At 45.4% G+C, this 25452-nt stretch overlaps 1 protein-coding gene across 3 annotated transcripts in view; it reads right to left on the bottom strand.

The window, feature by feature from the left end:
- Positions 1 to 25452, bottom strand: part of KATNAL1 (katanin catalytic subunit A1 like 1) — a 61108-nt gene that overhangs the window by 19008 nt on the left and 16648 nt on the right. For all 3 annotated transcript variants that reach the window (XM_006274948.4, XM_014595945.3, XM_019497369.2), the window contains exons 3-4: positions 14121 to 14281; positions 7091 to 7259 (exon numbers count right to left, since the gene is read on the bottom strand). In XM_006274948.4, the coding sequence (XP_006275010.1) occupies positions 7091 to 7259; positions 14121 to 14281 (330 nt within the window). The remainder of the gene's footprint in view (positions 1 to 7090; positions 7260 to 14120; positions 14282 to 25452) is intronic.

Raw genomic sequence — 25452 nt, 5'->3', positions numbered from 1 at the left:
CACGACACCCTGCCGACCCGGGCTATATCCATGCAATGGGGCAGTGGCAGTGCGGGTACCAGATGGCCGACAACAGTCCCCACTGCCCCCCGATGACTCTTGCTATGCTTGGGGGGGGCTCTGCCAGGAGGCCCCAGTGACCTTGATGGCAGCTACTACTGCTGCTGAGCGCGGGGTTTTTTTTGTTTGTTTGTTTAAGTACCAGGAGGCTGGGGCCGGGCAGCCATTGGGGGTTTGAGGGTGCAAGCAGGGGGTGGGACCAGGCATGGCAGCCATTGGGGTGGCTGCAGGAGCCGGCAGGGGATGGGGATGGGGCCGGGCGAGGCAGCAATCTGGGGGGCTAGGGGAGCAAGGGGGGGGGCACGTGGGCCCTGCAGGGGGCTGGTGGTAGCCCCTGGGGGGTCATGTGGCCCCTCTGGGGGGCTGTAGCCTTGTGGGGGGGGGCTGTCCACGAGCTGTGCGGGGGGGCTATGCCCTGTGGGGGGTAGGGAACCCACCCCTCCTGAGCAGCACCCCACACTGCCCCCCCATGATACACCCACACACCCCACAGCCCCCCACAGCCACCCACATCCCCCTTCTTCAAACCCCACATCCCTCCAGCACACACCCTGAGTGCCTAGCTGCCAGACAGGATAAGACCCGCTAGCAGGAGCTGTGGCTGCAGGGGCAGCTGTCCCCACATCCTGGTTAGTGAAAGGGTCAGGGGGTGCTCCAAGTGCTCTATGATAAGAAAACTGAAGGCAAAACATATAGGTATTTAGAATTCATTTTATTATGATGATAGAGACACTGGTAGGTGTCCAAATTGCTTTAACACTGTAGATATACCAATAAATATATTGCCCAACTGAGTGCTGTCTCTCTCTCTCTCTCACTATATATAGTGGACTTTTGTTTTAATTGTGGAGGAACATGGATTTCAGGGTATTTTACAGAGGGACTTTGGGATTTTTTTTATCAAGAATTTTTCAATTTTCAAATAGGGAAAACCAGAATTCCTGCTAGGGAGGCAAGTGGCAGGACCCAGGCAGAGAAGCCTGCTCCTAGCTGGCACCTTGGACCCAGCTGGAGGTGGCTGACCTCCTGGCCAGTGGGGGCCAGGAGGACATGCTTTGACAGTTCAAAGCAGGCCACCACACTGGGAACATCTTCCAGGCGATAGCTGCCCAGATGGCCGGGCAGGGGGCACACATGGCAGTAGTGCCGCACAGAGGCCAACTCTTCAGCCACAGCCCGCTGGCAGCTGGCTCAGAGAAGCAGATGCCTCTACTGGCTGTGCAGTTCTCATCTGGGTTTGGCAGGTGCCCAGCAGGTCACAGCCAGGCAGCAGCCCCCACTGCCAGACTGCTGTAATGGATAGAGGGTGCAGGGAACTCTCAGGGCTCCTTCAGCAGTCCAGCTGCAACAAGGGGCTCTGTCCCCAGGTACCAATTGGCCAGGCCCCAGAAGCTCCTTAGAGCGAGTAGAATGGAGCTACTTTCCAAGGCAGCTTTTTGTACCGATGGGGCCAGGACAGAGCAGCTTTTTACACTGGGATCACTCTAGCTCCCCCTGGCTACAGATCCAGGAGGAGCCAGGCAGGGTTATTTTGCCCCGAGTGGCACAACATGCACCACACCAAAGTGCATGTCTGGGCATGTGCGCTGAGGCAAAAAGCCCCGGCTCAAATTTGCACCGCTTCTATTTGATCTGCTACAAGCACATGTGCCTGCGTGTGTGGACGTGCCCTATTAGTCCGGCCTACTCTACCTTTGGTAAACCTCGGTTGCTTTTTACCCCATCTTCCATTTACTTTTATTACTTTAGAACAAACTTTGAAAGAAAAAATAATTAATAACTTGCCTACTGCAGAAGATAAGCTGACAGGCCTGCCTAACAGGCTGATAGTTAAGGTAGCCAAATTGCTTTCCCTCATTTTCTTAATATAAGCATGTTTGCTCTTTTCCAGCCATATGGCACCACCTCCAGCTGGATAGATTTATGGATAATATTTACTATCAGGCAGGTAATTTCAGTCGCACGTTCTTTCAGAATTCTGGGATGAAGATATCTTGACTTGAGTGCGTTAAGCTTGTTGAGTTTTGTTTCTACCTCAGTTGTGGTCATTTCTATTTTCAAACCCTCAATCCCACTAGCCATCCTGCCTTTACCCCCACAGTAAACTTTATCATTCTTAGAATAAGGGAAAAGATTCATTTGGTTTTGCGCCTTACCTAGATTATCTTTATGGGAAAAATCTGCCATCAGGCACAATTTCATTCACCCATTCTTTCAGAATTCAAATGGAGAAAGGTCCCTTCTCTTACCATGTGTAAGGCTGAATGACCTAGTAGGGATCACGGAGATCTGGTGGGACTCCTCGCATGACTGGAGTGTAGCTGTAGAGGGATACACCCTGCACAGAAGGGACAGAGTAGGGAGAAAAGGCAGAGGGGTAGCTCTCTACGTGAGAGAGCAGTACACCTCTCTGGAGGCTGACACTGGCTCCAAAGATAAGCAGCTTGAAACCCTCTGGGTCAAGCTACCGAGGGGGGAGGGCAAGATGAGAGAAACCTAACTATAGGCATTTACTACAAGTCACCAAACCAAGGGGAAGAGCTGGATCTGGAGTTCTCTCAAGAACTGACAGAGCCCGCACGTACAAGGGACTTGGTCGTCATGACTTCAATTACCCGGACATAGATTGGGAAGAATACTTGGCTAGGTCAGATCATTCACACAGTTTCCTGACTGTGATCAAGGAACATTTTCTGACCCAGGAAGTGCAGGACCAGGAAGGGAAGGTGAATGGGGTGCACGAAGTGGTCGTTGCTCAAGGATACGATCCTCAAAGCACAAAAGAAAACCATTCCTGCGAAGAGGAAAGGTAACAGAAGGGCTGGTAAGCCCTTCTGGCTTAATAGGGACATTGCGGTCCATTTAAAAAAAGAAAAAAGAGGTGTATGCACAGTGGAAGCTAGGGATGGTCCTCAAGAAGGACTATATAACAGTGGCCAGCACTTGTAGGGAAATGATCAGGAAAGTCAAGGTGGTCACAGAGTTTAGGTTAGCTACAGGAATCAAAGACAATAAGAAGTCCTTCTTTAGGTATGAAGGCAGTAGAAAGAAAACAAATGGAAGTGTGGGACCCCTGCATAACACCTTGGGACAGATGGTAACCGACATTCAGGAAAAAACTGAACTCCTGAATGCACACTTTGCTTTGGTATTTCACCAGACCAAGGGGAAAGTCAAGCGAGATAAGGCTCATAGTGGACATGCTGGGACTGACAGCCTCCCCACTGTGGATGCTGAGTGGGTGCAATACCAACTAGAAAAACTAGACATCTATGAAGTCAGCAGGACTGTATGGACTCCATCCGAGAGTGCTGAAGGAGCTGGCTGACATCATCGCAGAACCCCGGCAAAGCTCTTTCAGAATTTGTGGTGCACAGGGGAAATCCCTGAGGATTGGAAAAGGGCCAACATTGTGCCCATCTTCAAAAAGGGGAAGAGGGAGGACCTGGGCAACTATAGGCCAATCAACCTAACCTGCATCCCAGAGAAAATCCTGGAAAAGCTCATTAAAGAATCTATGCATGATACGCTTGCAGAAGGTAAGATTCTGAATGACTCCTTCTACGACCAGGTCCCTCACCACCTGGACATGGGAGACGAGGTAGATGTTATATACCTAGACTTCCAAAAGGCTTTTGATCTAGTATCCCATGATATCCTTGTGGGAAAATTGAAAGATTGTGGGCTCAGCTGCTCGACAGTTCAGTGGGTGGGAAACTGGCTACAAGATAGGACACAGAAAGTTCTCATGAACGAATCTGTGTCGTCCTGGCGCGAAGTGGCCAGTGGTGTCCCTCCGGGGTCCATGCTTGGACCGGTGCTTTTCAACATCTTTATCAATGATTTGGATGGGGGAGTGAAAAGCTCACTGGCCAAGTTTGCAGACGACACCAAGTTATGGGGCAGTGTGGTCACGTCAGAAAATAGGTTGCAGACACAGGCAGACCTGGACAGGCTAGAGAGTTGGGCAGACCAGAACCAGATGAAGTTTAACACTTCCAAGTGTACGCTTCTCCATCTGGGGGCAAACAACCCTCAACATACACATGGGCTTGGTGGTGACAGCTTGACTTGCACCATGGCTGAAAGGGACCTAGGGGTAATGACTGACCATCGTATGAACATGAGCCGTCAGCGTGAGGCAGTGGTCAACAGGGCAAACAACACTCTGGCATGCATCAACCAATGCATCTTGTGTAAAACTAAGGAAGTGATACTCCCACTGTACTCAGCACTGGTGAGACCGCAGTTGGAGTACTGCATCCAGTTCTGGGCACCGCACTTCTAAGGACATGGAAAAACTTGAGAGGGTCCAGAAAAGAGCCACCCCAATGATCAGGGGCTTGAAAGGCAAGCCATATGAGGAAAGGCTGTGGGACTTGGGCCTCTATACTTAAATTTATTTAAGTAGAGAAGGTTGAGAGTGTACTTGATAGCAGCTTACTGCTATATCAGAGGAGTGTATCAGGAGCTCAGTGAACTACTGTTCACTAGGGCACCCCCAGGGAAGACCAGGACCAATGGATACAAACTCCTGGAAGGCTGCTTCAAGCTTAATACCAGGAAGAATGCCTTCACAGCCAGGGTGTCCAGACTGTGGAATAAACTCCCTCCAGAGGTGGTGCAGTCACCTACCCTGGAGGTTTTCAAGAGGAGACTAGACAGTCACCTCACTGGGGTCACCTAACCTCAGTTGTCTTCCTGCCTAGGGGCTGGACCCGATGATCTGCAAGGTCCCTTCCAGCCTCTACCAATCTATGAATCTATGAAGGACCACTTGGTGCTCAATAACTTTTGCAAGGTCTAACTCACTAGTAACTAATATATTAATACAACCTTAAGAATGTTCCTAAGTACTACCCCTGCACATATAGACAATGATGCTTTACTTTACATTAAATTAAATTAGTAAAGAAGCAGTAAAGTGTCTTGTGTAGGTGCATGCAGTATGTCTGACTCTAGTTCTTTATAAGATTTTTTTTAAAACTCAGTGCAAGGGTAACTGATATTCTGTCAAGTGATGTGCTAAGAAAGTGGAATGTTAATTTTAGCTCCACGCCAGAACCTGGAAAACAGCAAAGTTAAATTAAAGAGGAAAAAACTGAAAGGAGACAATTATGTTCATGCTTGTGTTAAACAGTAATGTAAATCATGAAATGTAGCCTTTTTTTTTTAGATTGTGACATTTTCCTTTTAATTTAATAAGCCTTTGCAATAGAAAGCCTACACACTTCCAAAAGAGGTTATTTATGAGAATGTATAATTGGGGGGAATTTTTCATCTGCACAAAACATATAACCATATGGCAGCTAGCTACGTATTTTATCGAAGTGTAAAAAACATATTTGTAGCACTGTTGTATCAAGAATAGACAGAATATTTTCCTTCTGCCATCTAGTAACCAAATTATGCAGATAAAGGCATTGTTTAAAAGTACTAAAGGTAACATATTTATGACACTTCTCCATTTGGCTTCCCTCTGGTAGGATTATTAGCAACATTGCTAGACAATTACCATCTTCTAAGTAATACAAGTACAGCTTACCAACAGTCAACACTTTCATGCCCATCACCAGAAACCTTAGAGTAGCATTTCTCAACCTCTGAGTCACAATCCAAAAATGGGTTGCAAGAATATATGAAAGGGTTGCGAACCTATTTAAAAATGGATCAACAAACTTTAAAAATAGATTCTCCTTTAAAAGAGAAAAACTTGGGAAACTATGGCTTTTCCCTTACCAGCTGGCAGAATTCCAGCCTGCAAGGGGCTGCTTGGGGCTCCCTATGCCCTACACACATCCCGTCCACCCCACACACTGGGGGGCTGGGGCCTGGAGCTGAGGGGGGGCAGTGGGTCGGCAGTGAGGGGCACTGCCTCGGGACTGGCCATTGATGTTTACAAATGGGTCCTGGTACACAAAAGGTTGAGAGCCACTGCCTTAGAGTACATTGTTATACCTTCAGTTTAGAGGTAGGACTTTTGCTTTGAAGGCTGCCTTACACATATACTGTGAATTAAACATGTCACAGACCATGATTCCAATTCTCCATTTAACTCGCAGAACTGTAACCAACTGTGCAGTACTTTTAAAAGCCTTTTATAGCTTGCAGCATGGTTACTTGTTATTTTAAATCTTATTGACCCACAGTCCTGAAATTTCAAAAATGACTGAACTTTACCTGGTGGGCTTCTCAATTGTGCTGTGAAAGGCTATCCAGGGCTATCCAAACCTCCAGGGTTACTTAAAATGTTTTTGTACAGAATAAAAAGTTATGGAAATGGTCATCTTTCTCTATCCCTTTGGCAAAGCAGGATTCTTCCCTGCATAGCTTTGCTCATTCTTGAGCATGTAGTTTAGACCTATGCAAAACTTAACAAGATTTATTCACCAGTTGCAACTTGTATTTATTATACTATGTGCCTCAAACATTCAAGACTGTATCTCACAAAGATAAGCATCATGTTTCAGTTTGGCACTATTTGTTACTATGGATTCCTCCTAGTGACTCCACAATTAAGTTTATAACAAACTGTCTTACAAACACCAGTTTTCATACAGATATACACCTCTACAGTTCTCAAAACAAATCCTTTGTGTCTTATTTATAAATCTACATGTCAGCGAATCAGTTCCCACTTCTCTGTCTTTGACTCTAACACTGCTTCTCTTTTCCAAACATCCTTAAAAACTAATTCCCAGACTATTTTAATACTCTGCATTTTTCACTACTGTTCTTCAAAGAAACATCTTTCCCTAAATTTTAACAGACACTCAAAGGGACAGTAAAACATGGCAATGTAAAAAGAATAGTTAAAAACTCAGCTAAGCATTTAAAGCTGTTTTTAGCTTGGTAACGTTGCAACTGAATCATTGTAAGGCATGCTTTTCTCTGATACATTACAGAAATAGCTCATCAGCCTACAGTAGGATTACTGTCAGACTTTTGTTCTTTTATTAATAAAGGAATCCCACTCCTTCTGCCTGATAACACAACACCCACTCCCACGCCTTGCCCCCACTGTTCTTACCTTGTCATCTCTCCCTTTCGCTCTAGATTCCCTCTCCCGGCTACTGGCAGGCTTCTCACTTTTTGATATTGGGTGTGCTCGGCCCACAGGCCCACGTGGCTGCAGTCCTGGTGATTCTCTCCTCAAAGGTTTTACTTCTCGGTTGGGACGTTTGATCTGAGGGGGAACCCTAGCCAAAAAAAAGAAGATATGTATTAGGGTCCATTTAAAGTAAATAAAAAGGCAATCTATTAATACTCCCTTCACAAATCACTTGCAAAACTGACAGGCCAAAATTCCATTGCTTGTTTATTCTTTTCTAGTTGTAAATCTGCAAATCTAACATCTTTTTTCTGTGTTTGATTTGTGCTAAATAGCTCTGAAAAAAGAAAATGATCAGTGTCAGCAGCTTGGCAAAGCTAACCAAACCTACAATAAACAAATCAGCATGAGTGTGGAAAAAAAGAAGTAGATTTCAGTTTCTGGGTTTGAATTTCAGTTTCCTGTAGCTATAAATCATGAGAATATATTTTGCCATACTGAAAAGCATAGATCCCATAAGAACAATCATGGAAGAAATTCCTGGCAATAATCTGGCTAATAACTTTGACAGGCTCCAGCATGCAAATGGGAAAGCCCGTGAGAAATGGCACCCTATCTCAATCTTCTTTTCAGTGAAAATGTCAACACTGAAAAACTGTCCAGAAAAGTAGACTTTATTCAACCAAAATGTACCTCCCACACCATCTCTCCCGATGTCATGGATATTAATTGAACGGTAGCACATAGACACAGAATTTGGTTTTACAAATATTAATCTAAGTCCTATTAATTTTGCTTTGGAAGTCAGTATGGACTTGAAAGGTAGAACCAAAATATATGAACATATTAACTTAAGTGAATGTTCCCTTTAAATTCTTTACTCATATTTGCGTCCATTATTTCAAATTTTGAAACTATTTTACTGGAATATTAATTTTTAAAAACATAACCCTGGTACAAGCTAGACATGATTATTAACTTTTACTTAAAAATAGTAAGTCTCCTATACCAAATGCTTCATGAAAATTCTTTTTAGTCCTCTGCAGGTGGAACAAATTAAATTTATTTTAAAAATATAGTGGACCGGCTAGGACCTTATACCATCACCAGATAACTTCAACTGTAACAATTCAGGTGAGTTCACTTTGCACTTAATACTGCCCAAATTTTTCTGCACATGTTAAAGCTTATAAAAATGGAAGTACTAGCTGAAGAAAATGGATGCAGAGAGATGGTTTACAACTACTTGGCCTTGCTTGATTAAGGCTATGATTTTTCTCCTTACAATTTTTAGTAAATCTCACAGTGGAGGTACAAAAAAAAAAAAAAGAAAACAATGTTCACAGAAAAATTACCAAGCTTGTTGCACGCCTACAGCAGCTAAGCAATTGCCTTACTGGAGAATCCTAATGGGCATTATAGTATAGCTTAGAGGGCTCATGCCCACAGTCTTTCCTATAAGGCAGGACTGCCCAACTAGTGGCCTAAGGGCTGCATATGACCTCTGAGGGGTTAAACTATGGCTACTGGGCTCTTGGTCTGGGCACTGCTCCCACATCACTCTCTTGCTGCTGCTGCGGGAGTCTCTGGGATCCCTCTCCTTCCTCTGACTTCTGCTTCCTACCCCTGCCAATCCAGGGTAGAGCAGGGTGGGCACCTGCCACACAGTGCACTGGTAGTGCAAGGGCAGTGACACAACATGGCAGAGGGCACCTACACAGCAAGGAGTGCAGCCTGCCTGGCATATGGAATAAAAGTCCCAAACTTTCTTTGAGTTCATAGTTTCTTGACTTCTGTGAAAAAAATCATAGCCTTACACACAAGGCAAAGCCATGAAGAATCAGCTTACTGTCTGGTAGGTGCCACACTGAGACAACCAACTCATTTCCTATATGCCATAAAGTAACCTTTCATTAGTAACTGCTGATTACAACCACCTAGACTGGTAGCCCCTAGCTTTGTTGAATGTTCTCTGTTTTTTCAGGTCTGTCATGTGTCAAAGATACCTGGCAAGATAATCAAAAACCACAAAACCCTTTCTATTACTGTTGATTGCTGCTTGCCATCCTAGAGGTGCCTGCATTCCCACAATGCTGTTTATGGGCTCCTTTATGAGGAGATGCACTTTAGAAAGAGACAACCATGCATTTTCACCACATTTTATGGTTTCCCTCATTTCCAACTGGCAAATAACCTTGTAGTCATAGAGAAGAAAGGCTGAAAGAGACCTCCAAAGGTCATCTAGTCCATACCCCTACCTGAGGCAGGATCATCCCTATCCAAACCATCCCATACAAGCCATAATCTAAACTCTACATAAGACTACCATCAACCCTGACACAACACAGATCTAACACCCTAATCTCCCACAGGTAAAGCAGGGGAACTACAGGAACCAATATCCTGCTTTTATAAAATGTTGTCAGTATAAGCCTATGAGGTCCTAGTTAGAGGGCCACGCCCCCCGCTACAGACGAAGAAAAACCCCCCACAATCCATATTAACCTGGCCATGGGGTAAAGTTCCTTCCTGACCCCAAATATGGAGATTGGCTTCACCCTGTGGAGGGGCAAGACCCTCTAGCCAGGAACGTCTGGCTTTGCTCCCATACAAGCCACCATGAAAATCTTACAGACTTTATGAAAATCCTTTAATAAACAGTAAGGTTAACATGCTGTACAACCCTCACAACACAGAAAAACAGATAATTACATCAATTTCAGAGTACCACCTAGCTAAGATGAACACCATTTTTCATAACAGAATATGAGAACAGAAATATGCCAATGGGGCTTGAGGTAATGAGAAACTAATTCAGAGGAAGTCATTCTACAGACAACAGCAGGCTCTGGACCAGGTCTCAGTTCTGCAAAAAGTTGTTCTACATGAAAAAAAGCTCCTTCAGTGGTAAACTGATGCCTGTAGCTTTTGCTTTGGAGCAATGTGTTATATTCCTTGAGCTGTGTCATAACCAATACTGATCTCAAAAGACAAGTGAATAACAAACCCTATGTTGTAAGGGATCTGGACAACATGATCTAATAGTTCTTTTCTGTCTCTAGTTTTTTATAATTCCAAGATAATTTTAATATCACAAAAGGAAATTCTGACAAATGTATAGTTGCTCAAGTGAGTTTCTTATCAAGGCAATCATTAGTTAAGGCAACTTCAACATACTGACAAACCTCAATTGTAGGCCTTAACATAAATACATTATCCATAATAGCCAAACACACTTTCATTTCTACTATATGATGATAACCCAATTCCTCAAAAAATCAGATATACCCATCAATGCAGGGTTTTTTTCACGTGTCAACAAATTGATCTTTTTTGTTGCAGAGGATGTATATCACCAATTTTAACCATTTAAATCAGGGATGGGCAATTATTTGGGCCCATGGGCCACATAGGGAGTTTAGGTGAGCTGTTGTGGGTTGAGTCAGCACTGCCCCCCGCCCCCGTCATAGCTCACCAAAACTCCCTCAGTGGCCACCGCATTCAGCCAGGCAGCTGGGATAGGGTCACAGGTAGGTGGAAAGCAGTGTTTGGGAGCGGGATGGGTAGGTGAGGCCCAGATCACAGGACAGGATCTTGGGGCAGTGACAACAGGGGGTTGGGCTGGCACAGAGCTGTGATCCGCTGCCCACACGTCCCTGTGACAGGCATGGGTTCCACGTGCAGGAGTATACAGGGAGTGGATCATGGGTCTGCCCCTGCCACCAGCCCTGCACTGTCACCACCCCACAATCCCAGACCTACCTCTGGATGCCGCTCCCCACCCTCCTGCAGCCCCATCCTATCTGCCTGTCCACGGGGGGGGTCCTGGCCAGTCTCCATGGAGACCCTGGGATCACTGGGCAGTGACAGCATGGGGCCGGGCCTAGGGCAGAGCCATAATCCACTCTCTGCATGCCCCTTCACACAGAACTGATGCCTGTCACAGGGGAGTGTGGGCAGATCACGGCTCTGTCCTGGGCCCCAGTCCTGGCCCTAGCCCCACACTGTCACCACCCAGTGATTCTGGGTTCTCTATGGATACTAGCTGGGACCCATGCAGGCAGGCAGACGGGATGGGGCCACAGGTGGGCAAGGAACTGCATCCAGGGCCAGGGCCAGGATCTTGGGGTGGTGACAGCACGGGATCAGAGCTCGGGGCAGAACTATGATCCACTCCCCGCACACACCTGCCCATGGAGCCCAAGCCATACAGGCAGCAGATCATGGCTCTGTGCCAGCCCCACACTGTCACTGCCCCGCCCTGCGATCCTGGCCTCTTCCACCTATCTCACTCCTGAACGTTGTTCTCTGCCTGCCTGTGGGCCCATCTCAGACATCTGGCCGTGCACACTGCCTGTGCAGGTCCAGCCTCTAGCAGACTCACTAGGGTGCCCGGGCAGTAGGACTGGGTCTGGCAGCCAGAAGAAGCCACTGGAAAGCAGATCCAGTTGCAACGCTGCCCCAGCCCTGCTGCACACCCAGGGGCAGTGGGACCAACCACATGCACCATAGCCCAGGCTACCCACCGCACCTGGGTTGCATGGGGCAGAGGGACATGCTGTGGGCTGGACAAAATCCCCTGGTAGACCAGATCTGCCTTGCAAGCCATATTTTGCCTAGCCCTGATTTAAATCAAGTAGGAAATCTTGATTCAGATCACCTAATTTAGACTTGTTTTGCATTTGCATTTTTTAAATTCTTTTCCAAAGGAAGGTGGATTCTCATTTGCTGTTTACCATTTAAAGTGCTGATTTACAAGTATATAGCCTTTATATTATATTGCTATTTCTTTCTGATAACCAAGATAATACATATATAGGTACATACTCTTTAATGTCTTCAGCGACTTGGACGAGGGAGTGAAATGTACTCTCTCCAAGTCTGCGGATGACACAAAGCTATGGGGAGAAGTGGACACGCCGGAGGGCAGGGAACAGCTGCAAGCAGACCTGGACAGGTTGGACAAGTGGGCAGATCACAACAGAATGCAGTTCAACAAGGAGAAATGCAAAGTGCTGCACCTAGGGAGGAAAAATGTCCAGCACACCTACTGCCTAGGAAATGACCTACTGGGTGGCACGGAAGCGGAAAGGGATCTTGGAGTCCTAGTGGACTCCAAGATGAACATGAGTCGGCAGTGTGACGAAGCCATCAGAAAAGCCAATGGCACTTTATCACGCATCAGCAAATGCATGACGAATAGATCCAAAGAGGTGATACTTCCCCTCTATCGGGCGCTGGTCAGACCGCAGTTGGAGTACTGCGTGCAGTTCTGGGCACCGCAATTCAAGAGTGATGCGGATAACCTGGAGAGGGTCCAGAGAAGGGCCACTCATATGGTTAAGGGCTTGCAGACCAAGCCCTATGAGGAGAGACAGGGGCACCCGGACCTCTTCAGCCTCTGCAAGAGAAGGTTGAGAGGCGACCTTGTGGTTGCCTATAAGTTCATCACGGGGGCACAGAAGGGAATTGGTAAGGTTTTATTCACCCAGGCGCCCCCGGGGGTTACAAGAAATAATGTCCACAAGCTAGCAGAGAGCAGATTTAGACTGGACATTAGGAAGAACTTCTTCACAGTTAGAGTGTCCAAGGTCTGGAATGGGCTCCCAAGGGAGGTGGTGCTCTCTCTTACCCTGGGGGTCTTCAAGAGGAGGTTGGATATGCATCTAGGTGGAGTCATCTTAACCCAGCACTCTTTCCTGCCTATGCAGGGGGTTGGACTCGATGATCTATTGAGGTCCCTTCCGACCCTAACATCTATGAATCTATGAATCTATTTATTTAAAATTATGTAGCTTAAAATGCACTCACTCAAATATTCTGAAATTGTTTTTATGATGTTAAAAATTATGAATGATGCATTTTTAAAACATTTATTTTACACTTTCAATTTGTTTCAAGCTCTGTTTGAATGGCAACTCAAATTTCACAGAAAGTTCAAACAGATTTTAAAAATTATTTGTTTATTAATTAAAATGTAAGTGCATTGGTTATATCAAGAAAGGATAAACATGTTTTGCATTAAAACTAAACAACATATCAATTGTAAATTGGATCAATTGTTTCTAGTCACCTGTCTTCCAAGGTTTTTGATTTCCAACTGCCAATCAGTCCCTGTACCATCAAAGCATTAAACTAGTTCAGGGCCATCCAACTTCCAAGAGCCAGGAGCTGCAAACTACATAGGCTGCACCAGAGGCACCCATGGGCCCCTGGGCTACATGCTCCATGGATGCTCTCCGCCTACCAATGCACTGCATGCCTGTGATCCATCCTCCCCGCTTGGCACATCTGTGACCCCCTGTGCACTGTATGCCTGTGGATCCCCCCACTTCTACACTATGCACACAACCCTCCCCCACTTCACTGCACTGTGCGCCTGCAATCCCTCCACCACGTGCCTGTGACCCTACCCCACTACACTAGGGGCCAGTGACCCTCCCTGTACTGCTGCACTGCATGCCTGTGCATCCCAAGTTTGCTCACAGGTCCCTGCACTGCTGCACTGCTCCACACCCTGGGATGGAGGTAAAAAGCATCAGCCAGAGGAAGAAAGGGGAGCCCAGAAACTCTGGCTGCTGTTACAGTGGAAGCAATGGGGAAAGTGGTGGCCAGGTAGGAACCTGGAAAACACAATGTAACCCCTCAGAAGGCATGTGAGGCCTGCACATGGGCAACTGGTGCCTCCTGAGTCAGGGGTGGCACTTGTCCCCCAGCAGCCAGTCAGCGACCAGGGTGTCCCCCTGCGGCCCATCTCACTGACCCAGAAGTGCCAGCAGCACTTCTCCTGGTGCCCCCACTCCCTAGCCAGCGCTCTCAGCAAAATATAAATTGCAATTGATTATAGTACCTGTAGAACTTAACTATAAATGGTCATAATTTTGCATTTTATTTCAAGCATTTATTTCTAGTAATAACAATGCATGTAAAGATATTCTTTTGATAAAAAGATATATTTTATATATAAAAATCAGTGATTTCAACCCATCTGGCTTTCAAACCCACTTACCTGTGCTCAGCTGGAACAGGAGGCGGCCAAACAGCAGGATCCCTAAAAGGCTCATCTTGGTAGGATACAGGAATATCTGCAGGTTTGTCCATCTTAAAACTCTCTAGCATGTTAACAATACTCTTGACTTGCTCGTATTCTTCCAGTAACTCTTGTCGGACCTTCAAAATAAGTCATTTATTTAAGAAAAAAAGATTTAGAAAATATGAAAAAATTTACTGCTTTCTAAAGAGTAAATTGATGATTATTAAGAACTAAGGGTTCTATCCCAAAAATGTGTTCTTTCTTATTATAGTGCAGTGAGCATGCTCAAGTGAGCACAGGCCATAAGATCCAAGCCCTAATACAACATGGTTCAGTAAAATGTAACATTTAACTCATGAGATATTAACTTCATAAAAATCAAACCACAATATCCTGCTGAATTTATAATGTTCAGATATATTTTGAAATATGTTAAGGAAATTGAATGTAGTGGGTCATGCTATGTTTGATTCTGAATGGTACAGGGATCCTGGATTTCTCTGTTTAAAGATCCAAAATGCTCTGATAAAAAAAAAATCCAAAAGTCTCTGATTAAAAAACCCCAATGTCTGCGTTTTTAATGAAACACCACTATACAATTTTAAAGCAGTTTAATGTGAATACACGCACACAATTTTAAAGCAGTTTTGGAAGCCTACCAATTCCACAAACTTACATGCAAACTTGAGCTAGATCCAGACCAGCGGTGCCCAACTTTTCTGCTCCAAGGCCAGATGAGTGGAAACCACTCAGGGTCAGTCAGCAAGCTAGATCCAGCTTGTCATCTACATCCCATCCCTGCATTGGGCCCAGCTCCAGCTCTAGCCAATACCCTGTACACCAAATTTAACCCGAGGCCAATTGCATCTGCAGCCCTGACATGCACAGGAACGTGTCACCTGGCCCTCAGGGATTGGAAATTTGGCAGAGGAGAACAATGGCAGTATTAACTGCCATAGTTCTGCTGCCAAATTTCTAACCCATGGGGAGCCCTGCAGGCCAGATGATATGGATCTGTGGGCCAGATATGTCCCCTGGGCCAGAGGTTGAGCACCACTGATGCAGGGCCGGTCCAAGGGTAATTGGTGCCCTAGGCGAACCGTGTTCCTCAACACCCCCACCACCTCCAATATAGAGGAAAATAAGAAGCCTAAGGAGTATAGGTTCATCTTTTAGGATGACGTTTGCCAGCAGTATGCTCTTGTCATAAGTCTGTTTGAGAGCTGAAAAGGTAGGAGTCGCAATTCTACTGATCTTTCCTCTGAGATCTTTTCAGAGGTCTTTCTCCCCTTACCAAACCAAAGGTCTTAGACCAAGGTGGAGCTGTAGCCAGCTAGGGCTGTTATTTAAAATGATGTTCCTGTTATTTTGTTTTGCATATAATTTTGGCGCCCTCCCAAATTTTGGCGCCCTAGGCAACTGCCTAATCCGACTAATGGTTGGACCAGCCCTGCACTGATCCAGAACATGGCAAGAGCATCAGTAAAGCACATATTAAGGCTTTCTTATTTCATGTTTGTTAATCTACCACCTGTTGGCCCGATCCAAACTCCATTAAAATCAAGAGCAGCCTTTCCTTTATAATGCCCCCAATTCACTTTTCAGCAAAATCGAAATATTTAAATTGTAAAGTCAATGTGGCTATACCACGAGCTAATAAATCTTAAACTCCATCTACACTGAGGTGTTTATATTGCAACAAACTCAATTTCTAAGCATGTTGATGGTCTTTATTCATATAACACACTTCTTAGAACAATATTAGCTGGTGATACAGTTCATATTCTGGACTCAAGTCCACATGTAAGTTTGCAGCATATTAATGTATACTAATGTACATTTGAGTGCACCTGTGCTGCACATGATTTTGGGGATCCTCCAACTGCTTTGCACCAGAAACAAGGTCTATTGCCCTAATGCACTTTGGGGTCATGCTGACCAGGTATCATGGCTCTGTAAAATGATGCAAGAGGTACATTTTTATTAGGGTGATACCTTTTAAGCTTAAGCACAGCATAGTAAGGAAGGAGAAGAGAATTTCCCAGAGGTAACAGACAAACAATTAGCAAAAGAAAAGAAGCTGATATAACTGGGAGACCAAGACCTATCAAAAGGGAAGAGGGTCATTCTCACCTTTCATGTGTGGGAAAAATTCAAGAACCAAGTAGGTTATAATGTGCCATAAAACCACTATCAGTGTTGAGACCCTGGTACTTAGTGTCCAGACAGCTTATGAATTTTTGTTCCTAAGTTTGCCTTTTAAAGGTGTTAGGCAGATCTCCCTTGAGCACGAGGATGGATAGCGAGGTCAGAAAGGGAGTGGTTGGTCTGTGAGAAAGGTGCTTTTAATGGTGTATGTATGTCTCTGTCCTTTTTATTTCCTGTGGAAGCTCATTCCGGTGAGTAGCTGCTGTTCAGTTTTATCCACCTAGTTGCCATGAGGCCATTTGGTGCATTAGATCAGATATATTCCATTTTGGGAAACACATGTGTAGGAACCATGGATTCTGATGGTTTTGTTGTGGGGTGGGCTGTTGATTGTAGTAGCAGTGGAGATATGTTGACAGGTTAAGCAGTTCTTGCTAAAGCAAGGCTGTGTCCCACCTGGTGTTTGTTGGGCAGTGGGGAGTTTGCTTCTGATGATGAGTTGGGCAAGGTAAGGAGGATGTTTAATGATGGCACATAAGTAAGATTGGTCCATTTTCTGTTGTACGCTCCTGGAATTGGTATCATTTCAACATTACTGCACTATACCAGGCACTGTACACCTATCTAGAGCCTTACAGAGGTACTGAAATATCTTGCCTTCTAGATGAAAGTTCAAGAAACCTTGGAGAAGAAACATTGCAACAAGGATGCTTATAAAGCTACCACCAAAGGGATGGCTGAATTGGGTTAGAACCAGGGCAGGGCTGAAACCTAGAATGTAAAATCAGCTTACAAGAAAACAAGGAAAACCTGGATCCCTGATAGCGCTTGTGCCTCCTTTCCATACTACGCGGAGCTGGGCAAGGTTTCATCAGGGGATGCTACCACCAAGCTGCAGCTGGTAGTGATACTCCTGAAGCAATGGAGGGATACAAGGACTAACATGGACTCCAGTGAGGAAGAGTGACCTGAAAAGCAGGACCTCTTCACCACACAAGAGCCTGGGCAGGTGCCGGATGCCTGAGAAGACTAAGAAGTTTCTGGCCTGCATGCTCTGCTTGTCAGCTAATGAGTGTTTGGATTTACTAGATGTGTTCTTATCAGTAGTAATAGGCATTGTATATCAGGATATATACCAGGAGTTTGGTTTTTTTCTGCAGGCACATGAAATGCTGCCACAGTGTGTGGATGTGAGCCACTCAGAGACGTTCTGAGTTGTAGCCCCCTTCCTTTGCGGCCAAAATGGCAGCTGTGAGGGGTAGGGAGCACAGCTGGAGAGTAGGAGAAAATCTGCTCAGAAAAAATTCGCTGCTCTCAGCCAATCTGTCAGTGCCCAACCCCACCTTTATTTTGCTCAGCTCTTACCAGTCTTCTGTCATAGTAACCTCCTTTTACTTTCTCAAAATACCAACTGTGTCTCCCTCTTCAAACTCACAAGATTCAAAAAGGAAATTCTTATAATAAAAATGCATTTACTATGTACGGTACAAACTAAGAGCAAAATGAATGACTGCATTATCTCAATCTTTTTAAAGCTACAGTTTTAATGGCATATTAGAAGGTACCTGGTACAGGCACAAAGCCCTGCAACCAAGCACTGTGGCTGTTAGGTATTTGTTAGGCATTTTTTTAAGCATAAAGAATTACTTTTCAAAAGCATAAAGAAAGGTTAAGGTGTGTTTTTTTTCTAGAAGGAAACATTAACTTCATTTAGAAAACTCTCTCTCAGCATTTTCACATACAAGGCAACCACAAGGCAAGAGGTATAGGACACTTCAGAATGAATTGCTGCAAAAGTTCATTTATTTCTCCAAGATCTTTGTTCATCAAAATGTTTGATGCATTCCTATACATTGCAGTGCAGTAGGGCTGAGTGAACCAGGAGTGGGGATTCCCAGAGCTGAGAAACAGAAGGGTTTCTCAGCTCTGAAAGAAAGACAACCCAGAAGCCAGCAGTGAAGGGCCTCTCTATATCCAGAAGGCTGGCTAAGCAAGCTGTGCAAGACCTAGGAGAACATGGAAAATGCCAGGGAGAGGAAGAAGCAGCTTGTGAAATACATGAACAAAAAACAGCATGCTGAAAAACATGTTTCACTAAAGCTCCCCCACAGTCCACCTCTTCCTCCTTTCCTATAGATTCTGGAGGACAGTTCTTATTGGGATCAGCATTTAGCTACAAAGACTCCTGGAGGCACAGACACCACCTACAAGTATCAAAAACAACAGCTCCTAGGGGCCCACTTTGAGCCCTCCAACCCAACAGGGTGCAAAGAGGGGCTGGTTTTGCCATGGCATTCCAGTTCTTAACATTTCCAGGAGGGTGACTAGGCTGAAACCCTTTTTTTAGGAATTACCTATTCATACTGTTTCAAACTGTCATGCTGTTGTCTCTACTAGTTTATATTTGTGGTTCTAAATATTTGTACTTTTGCATAAACATTTCTTGCAGTGACACCTATAGCTGTTTGCACTCACACTTTTGTTAAAAAAAAAAAAAGAATGGTATTATTACATTATATTTTTTATTAATTCATCTGTAATATAAAGTACCACAAAAGCCAAAAGGAACAGAGCATCCATTGCACAATGTGAATCTGGACAACACATCTCAAAGAACTCCAATTCCTCTAAGTCAGGGGTGGGCAATAATTTCAGGTGGAGGGCCGCTTACTGAGTTTTGGCAGGCTGTCGCGGGCCACATGGGTAGCCCCGCCCCTTGACAGGTGCCCCGCCCCCTGGTCGCCATCTCATGCCCAGAAGTTGCACCCCCTAACCCCTGACTTTTGCCACCAGAGGTCCTTCTCCTTGCCCACAAAAATACTCCTTTCAGCAAGAGGTTTTGCCATATCTGAATGAGAAAAATACCAAATTATATTCTAAAAAGTGAACATCTACAACATTATTTTGATTTCAAAAAAATATTTTTGTCCTGATTTACATGCGTTTGTGTAGTGTACATAGAGGTGACTGCTCAATAACTTAACATGAAGTCTTACTCTTGTATGTTGTGGGGGGTGGGTATAGGTTTGCAGGGGGGTGTGGGTGTGTGGGTAGGTGGGATGAGGGAGCATGTGGGGGGGTGTGTGGATACGTGGGGTTTGGATAGGTATGGGGTTTGTGGGGGGAGGGTGACTGGGGTTTGTGTATGGCAGTGCAAGGGGAGATGTGGTTGCATGTGTATGGTGGGGTGTGCATGTGGAATTCACCCTATGAACACACGCACACACATACACACACACTCTGCCCCTGAGCCTGCACACACACACACACTCTGCCCCTGAGCCTGCACACACACACACACCTACCAGTGAGGTCCCGTGCTCTGCAGTCTGGTGATGCAACCAGGAGCCATGTGGAGTTCGAGCAGGGCTGGGGCAGGAAAGCAGGTAACTGACTGGGGGTGGGGCTGGGCTGGGCTGCGCAAGCCTGTTCAGGGCGCCCTCTGGGTCCTACTGCCCCTGGCTCCTGTCAGCTTTGACAGGCTGCCAGGAGTGAATAAATACTAATTTACTTAAATTTTTAGGGGCCTCGTGAGCTGGACAGAATAGCCTGGTGGACCGGATCAGGCCTGTGGGCTGTATTTTGCCCACCCCTGCTCTAAATAATATCTCATCCTTCTTCCAAATGATCACCCAAGCACACTTCTTGCTATTGGCATCTCCACAGAAGCAGACCTGTTCATGTAATCAGGATTTTGAAACATGAAGAGAATAGTGACCTGGCTGGGGTTCTCTGACCCCAGCGCGCTTTCCTACCAAGGGCAGAGGGGCAGACTCGATGATCCACTGAGGTCCCTTCCAACACAAACATCTATGAATCTCAACACTGCTTTGCTAAATGTAGCATATGATCTTGAGGCTTCAGATATCACATAATGGGTGCATCTACATGTGTGCTTTACTGCTGAGTAGACTAATTAGCTCCACAGTAAAGCATCACAGTCTACACAGCTGCCAGTATTAGGGTGAAACAGATTAACTCTGCCGTAACATAGTACTATATGGGACAGTACTATCTTACAGCAGAGTACTTATGTGTGATCAAATGCACATGTAGACTGTGACAGAGGCAGGCTGGGGTACGAGGTTGCTAAAGTGCCAGCTAGCTCAACACTGCAGGACCCTCATGCCCTTCACTGCCCGGAGTCTGGACCTTCTGCCAGCCCAGCTCAATGTGCTGCAGTCCTGGGCAAACTGCGCCAGAGTGTATTTTATCATACAAATTGCACATGTAGACGCACCCAACATGTAAACAGAGCTCCAAATAGCTGCTTTGCAGAGCTTGTGTTCTGTGGTGTATACTATAATGGATTTAGGTACTTGGTCTTAACTATCTCATAATTTGTCCTAATACCATGTACAGTTCACTTGACAAGCTAACTGGTGAAGACAGTGACTTTGTTCTCATCTCTGTATCCACAAATTTTCTAAAACAAGGGTCAGCAATGGTTTCCAGAAGTGGGCTGGAATAACTCAGCTCAGGTCAAAGGTATGCGGCACAAGGACCCGGAAGGATGTGGGTAGTGGGGTCCCGCAGGGCTTGGTCCTTAGACCTGTACTCTTCAATGTCTTCATCAGTGACTTGGATGTGGGCGTGAAGTGTACTCTGTCCAAGTTTGCGAATGATACTAAATTGTGGGATGAAGTGAAAACTCCGTAGGGTAGGAAACAATTGCAGGCAGACCTGGACAGGTTGGAAAAGTGGGCTAAACACAATAGGATGCAGGACAAAAAGGATAAATAGAGAGTGCTGCATTTAGGGCGTAAAAATATCCAGCACACCTACTGTTTGGGAAGCGACCCTCTCAGCAGCACAGAAGCAGAAAGGGATCTTGGAGTCATAGTAGACTCCAAGATGAACATGATTCATCAGTGTGACAAAATCATCAGCAAAGCTAACCACGCTTTATCATGCATCAGCAGATGCGTGACAAATAAAACCAAAAAGGTGATACTTCCCCTCTATGCATTGGTCAGACCGCAGTTGGAGTATTGCATCCAGTTTTGAGCACCGTACTTTAAGAAGGATGCAGATAGCCTTGAGAGGGTCCAGAGGAGGGCCACTCATTTGATTAAGGGTTTACAGGCCAAGCCCTATGAGAAGAGACTAAGGGACCTGGACCGCTTCAGCCTTCGCAAAAGAATGCCAAGAGATGATCTTGTGGCCATCTGCAAATTCATTAGCGGGGCACAGAAAGGTATCAGAGATGCTCTGTTCACGAGGGCGCTTCTTGGGGTAACAAGGAACAATGGTCACAAACTGACAGACAGCAGATTTGAGAGTGGCCAAAATTTGGAATAGGCTTCCAAGTGAGGTGGTGCTCTCCCCTACCTTGGGGGGTCTTCAAGAGACATCTGGATAGGCATCTGGTTAGAGTCATCTGACCCCAGCACTCTTTCCTGCCAAGGCAGGGGGTCAGACTTGATGATCTGTTGAGGTCCCTTCTGACCCTAGCACCTATGAATCTATGACCCAGCTGCTGCCGCCATCACTCCTCTTTGTTGTCCAGCTGCAGTGCAACATGGCTGAAGGGCCCAGCTATGGGTGGCATAAGCAAAACCCTTGCTGCCAAATGCCCTTGAAACCCATACTCCATGGGCAAGATCTAATGGCTCTGCAGGTTGCCAATTGCTCTTCTAAGAGACAAATCAACTGGTTTTATCACTTTACATATAAAAAGTTTGGGCCTATTTCATGTTCAGAACATGCAGAGATACTTTAGGTCTAAAGCTATGCAGCTCTGGGAAAAATATGAGCTGTTGAAGCTGCTGATTCAGGCAGATCCCTGTGATCACTTTGCACAAAAATTTAGACACACCAAATCCAAATGGAAAACCAAGTAAGGCAGGAGAGAGGGCAAGAGGGTTCGCTATTGGGCTCTAGATCTCCCCTATCCTTTTTGCTGAGGTGATTGCATCTTCCATTGAGAACTGCAGCAAGGAGCATGATGCTGCTGTTTTGAATGGAGAGTCAACAAGAACTGACAAGACTAAGATAACATCCCACAACAGGAACAAATCTTCTTCTGATAAAGATATCTTAGTTAGGCCCTTCAACACCAAATTTTTCCCTAGCTTGACCATTCACGGCAGACGGGTGCCAAAAGTCATCACTTAGCCTACTTAAACTGAATGTAAGGATGTATCCCTCTGTTTTAATTCTAGAAGGTATTCACAGTCTCAATGTTTCACATGGTGTTAAGAATCGCTACCACACCAGGAAGGAAATCTCATCCACTGTGCCAGGTATCAGATGTCTCATAGCAGCTTCCCATTATTAGTCATGAAATCACAAACAGATGAAGAACAGGATCATTCTGTACTCTGATCCCATCTATGGAGCCAGGAAGGCACTGGACAGGGATTCTGGACTCAGGCACTGCCTTGAATGGAAGATACGACACTTCTTGTTGGTTTGTGTTGCAAATAGCCTTACTCAGGTATAATCCTAGGATAAGAAAGTGTCCTGAAAGTGGAATTTTTCATCTTTCTTACATGATACAAAGAAAAATTCTACTTTAGTTGCCTGCCAATCCATTCTACAGACCAAGTGAATGCGCTACAGCCAGGATTTCAGCATGTCTTCCTGCTCCAAGGACAGGTGAGCAGATGAAAGCTGTCGGGAATCTTAAGTACGTAAGGCTGTCAATTGAGCAGTATGGCATGGTCATACGGAGTGGTATGGTTTGTCAGTAGTTCTCTCTTCATCATGCTGACAGGCCCCAGTACAACCAATAAGGCCCTTGCAATCGATGTGGGTGGGGTGCCATTGAGATTGGCCCTGGAGATGGATGATGACTGCCTCAGTATTTGTTCCAGAACAATAGTCTTGACTTCCTGTAGGAAATCAAAGGCTGAGGACACGCTTGTGGGAGTGTTTATGGGTGATGTCACATGTTCAGCTTAACACTTACTAAGCTCAGTTAAAACATAAGCAAATGCATATTCAAGCAGTTTAGTACGTGTTAAGTGCCGCCGAGACACTGCAAAGTTGCTCCCTTTCAGGCAAGGATTATCTAACATAATAGTTTCAATATGTCACAGCATGCCAATGATTTACAACCATTTCAAGCAAACATGTGACTACACTTATGAAAACATTATGAGCTATGACTATTATCTAACTCAATGGAGGAGGTAGATGGCATCATCGTTTAGCTTTGGTGTCAAGCCAAAAGAAATCTCAACTCAGTTATATACGTAGAGTCCTGACATTATCAATGGAAATGAGGTGGACAGCTGTCACAACTCGGATTCCTGACAAATATGTCCTGTTAGTGACATGAACTTCTTATGGGCTGCATGGTAGTCTGTAGCATACTCACAGGTAGACTGGTTGAGGTGATGTTATTGCCCCCTAAGGATCTGTGCTACATTATGAGCTAATACAGTGAACATTCCCAAAGGAGCCTCCACAGGTGTTCCCGTCACAAAATGGTAGGTCAATGGAGCCAGGACCTATGATGTAGAAGAGGCACTCCATAATATCAAAGGCATCAGGTCTTCCCTGAAACTCCAGTATCAAGTCATAAAGTGCAGCTGTGCATGCCAGCTTTATCGTGAACTGCTCAGAGCCTTGGTGGGAGGGTTATGTGGTGAAGATGTCTTTTTGTAGTGGCTCTTCATGGAGGATATGTTTCTGTAACTTCCTATGCCTTTATTTTGTCTGAAGATCATTTCTTGCTGGTCTTAGTCTGAGCAGATGCAGGTGTTCTGTGGGCTTTAGAGTCTGCACTCATGCTCGTTGACTGCCAGGAAGCATGCCTAAGTGAGTTCTAGAAACCTGGGTATATTGTGAACTTCAGAGACTTGCCCAGGAGATAAGTCTGTAATACAGTCTCCTTGTCCTCGAGGATCCAGAAATTGAAGGATGTACAGGCGGAGCCTTTTCCTTGAAAATGGGATGATCAGAAAGAGTCAAGGCATTATGACGGTGTGCCTATATTTAGTACAGTCCCCATTACAACAGGGCAAGACTGACATCCATGCCACAACAAAGACACCATTATAGATCCAAAGAATTTTCTCGCGGTCATAGCTCAGACAACAAGAAACTCCATCTCTAGAAAGAAATGACTGAGGGAAATGAACCAAGGCATAGTCAGTGCATGCTACCTTTTTATCTTCTGGATGCAAAACACATGAACTATGCAGTTATGTGTGCATCACATGGATACTGCTTACCAAAAAATCTCAGCACATTAGTGGGTATGTAGACAATCTTTTAAAAGAGAACATCATGAATGGAACAGATCCTCAAAGAATACACTTCTAAGCACTTGGAGGAGAAAAAGGTGATTAGGAACAGTCAGCATGGATTCACCAGGGGCAAGTCATGCCTGACCAACCTGATTGCCTTCTATGATGAGGTGATCGGTTTGGTGGATGCGGGAAGACCAGTGGACGTGGTGTGCCTTGATATCAGCAAGGCTTTTGATACAGTCCCCTACAACATTCTCACAGGCAAACTAAGGAAGCCTGGGCTAGATGACTGGACTGTAAGGTAGACAGAAAACTGGCTGGAGCATTGGGATCAGAGAGTAGTAATCAATGGCTTAATGTCTAGTTGGCAGCCGGTATCAAGTGGAGTGCTCCAGGGGTAGGTGCTGGGGCCAATTTTGTTCAGTTTCTTCTTCAATGACCTGGAAGATGGCATAGAGTGCACCCTTAGCAAGTTTGCAGATGACACCAAGCTGGGAGTAGTAGTAGATATACTGGCGGTTAGGGCTAGGATTCAGAGTGACGTAGACAAATTGGAGGTTTGGACCAAAAGGAATCTCATGAGGCTCAACAAGGGCAAGAGCAAAGTCCTGCACTTAGGATGGAGCAATTCCATGGACCAGTACAGGCTGGGGGCTGGCTGGGCAGCAACTCTGCAAAAAAGGACCTGGGGGTGACAGTGGACAAGAAGCTAAATATGAGCCAGGAATGTGCCCTTGTTACCAAGAAGGCTAACAGCATACTGGGCTGCACTGGTAGGTGTGTTGCCAGTAGGTCAAGGGAAGTGATTATTCCCCTCTATTCAGCACTGGTGAGGCCACATCTGGAGTACTGCATTCAGTTTTGGGCGCCTCACTACGGAAAGGATGTGGACAAATTGGAAACAGTCCAGTGGAGGGCAACAAATATGGTGAGGGGACTAGGGGGCATGACTTATGAAG

The sequence above is a fragment of the Alligator mississippiensis genome, chromosome 1, assembly GCF_030867095.1.
Source record: "Alligator mississippiensis isolate rAllMis1 chromosome 1, rAllMis1, whole genome shotgun sequence".
Lineage (NCBI taxonomy): Eukaryota > Metazoa > Chordata > Crocodylia > Alligatoridae > Alligator > Alligator mississippiensis.
The sequence above is the reverse complement of the archived record's forward strand: the minus strand, read 5'-3'. Positions and strand labels throughout refer to the sequence as shown.